Source organism: Carica papaya, chromosome 8, assembly GCF_054855325.1.
Source record: "Carica papaya isolate Zhongbai chromosome 8, ASM5485532v1, whole genome shotgun sequence".
NCBI classification, from domain to species: Eukaryota; Viridiplantae; Streptophyta; class Magnoliopsida; order Brassicales; family Caricaceae; genus Carica; species Carica papaya.
Genome location: NC_142316.1, coordinates 28,094,686 through 28,096,790, shown reverse-complemented (window position 1 = coordinate 28,096,790; position 2,105 = coordinate 28,094,686). Strand labels below are relative to the sequence as shown.

General features: G+C 37.1%; 1 protein-coding gene across 1 annotated transcript; it reads right to left on the bottom strand.

Annotated features, from left to right (window-relative positions):
* Positions 1-336: 336 nt before the first annotated feature.
* SUFE2 (sulfur E2) lies at positions 337-1,498 on the bottom strand. Its single transcript, XM_022032359.2, has one exon. The coding sequence runs from the start codon at positions 1,289-1,291 to the stop codon at positions 545-547; it is 747 nt and encodes a 248-aa protein (XP_021888051.1). The 5' UTR covers positions 1,292-1,498; the 3' UTR covers positions 337-544.
* Positions 1,499-2,105: the final 607 nt, after the last annotated feature.

Genomic DNA, 2,105 nt, shown 5'->3' with positions numbered 1-2,105 from the left:
TGTAAATCCGTTCAAAGAGGGGGACAAAGAAACAACCAGACAACGAGAAGTACCTTCTTGCATCCAGATTGACCAAGAATGCATAAAGAAAGTCGGCCTTTTGTATTCGACATCTTATATCATCATAGCTCAGAATCTAGCTTTCGTCATCTTGGCTGCTCACCAACCACAACAAATGTGTATGGTTTATGAATGATAAGCTGCCACCCAACAAATACCTGTGAGAACGCCCTCCACTTGTTGATCAATACAAAAGGAATTAACAGCGCGTATGGTTATACAGCAAAACGTCTTTAAAACATGTCTCATCTGCAATATGAAGCTAGAATCTTAACCTGCCATGAACTCTTAAGAACAACTTATCCGTCTTGTTCCCAAGAGAATTTTAACATACTGATGATCGTAACAGCCTAAGAATGAAAGGGTAGACATACAGTTGCATGTTACATTCAAGCAACAATGCTCCAATTCATACATTTAACTAGCTAAGACCAGTATCCAAAAAAAGGGGAACGGAGATATAAAGCGACCAAGTCAATATAATCTACGTCGTAATTTCCGTCAGAGCACGGAAGCCATCGGAGGTTACAACCAGAGAAGGAAATGGTACGAGAGGCGCGTTGCTCTTACGCTCCGCGAGTAAAGCCCTAGTCCTCTTCTGCATACCAATTAAGACATTGTGCCACGTGTTAACTCTTGATTGAGCCTTACCATGAACGCCTACATTCATATCTGTCAAATCCTCCGACCTCACTTCCAGCACCTCCTCTGGCTTTCCGCCGTCGAGCATCCAAATCAAGCAGGAACAGAAGCCTTTGGTGATCTCGGAGTCGCTATCAGCTTTAAATCTCATCTTCCCAAACTCGTCGATTCTAGCATCCAACCAGACCTGAGTGGTGCAACCTGTGACTCGATTCGCCGGTAACCGAGCCGACTCCTCGAATGGAGGCAGAATTTCCGCGTAACTTAAAAGCCGCTTGACCCGGTCGATCGGCTCCGTTAAGGACGCAAATTCCGAAGCCAGCCGTTGCAACTTGCCACCTACGATTCCAGAAGTTCCGTATGGCGTCTCAGCAGCTGCTGTTAAGCAAGAAGCAGAAAATTCAGGCTTCTGACTTTTGAATTTCCGGCGCAAACAACGATTTGAACCAGAATCGCGCGGAGAATCTAATGACTTGAGTGAGAATCCCGTCTTACAGGGATTAAATCGAGTGTATTTCCAGTTAGGGTTGCTATTGTTCGTCAATACTACGGAGGAAGGAGGAAAAGGCTTTAAGGCGGAAGAGTTCATGCTTGGAAAGAAAGAAAAATGAAAGGAAAATGGGAGAATTGGCGAGAGAAGAAAATAAAGAGGTGAAATCTGGTCAAGATGAAGCGAGAGAAACGTATGAAATTAGTTTATTTGATGAGGAGATCCTTGAACTTCGGAGCGTTCGTATAAGGCTCTGACAGAGGAAGGTCAGGGGAGAAATGCGAAAACTCACGGCACGCTAACAATAGCTTCGCGGAGGAGCAGGCTTATAAAGGCGCCAAAAAATTTCTTTTTTATTTTATTTTATTTTATTTTAATTTTTCTTTTTTGATAACGTCAATTTAGTTTTCCGATGAAGAAGAGAAAATAAATTATTAATTTTTTTAAAGGGAATATGAATTATCAAATTTAGTTTATAAACACGTTGTTTATTTTCTAATTATTTATTTTCATTGACATATAAAACATATGATAGATCAAAGAATATGATTACAGATATTTTTACTTTCAATTCTTCTATTTTTTTTTTAATCTTGCTCATAGTTTAGAAGAAACCCAAAATTTGTATAAAATAAAAAATTATTTATAACAATGAAATTTTTTACATAAAACTATAAAAATTGAGTATGTGTGAAATCATAACAATTTATTTAATATCTTAGTTTAATTTATATCAAATTTTATTAAAAATTAGTGCATTTTTTGCAAATAAATTTTACAATATTTTTGGATTTATTCTAAGTATGATCTTAACCTTTGAAAGTATATAATTAAAATTTTAATTTTTTCACAAAGAAAAGTATAACTATAGAATAACGTAATTTTAGGAAGACATTTGATCTTTTATTTTTAT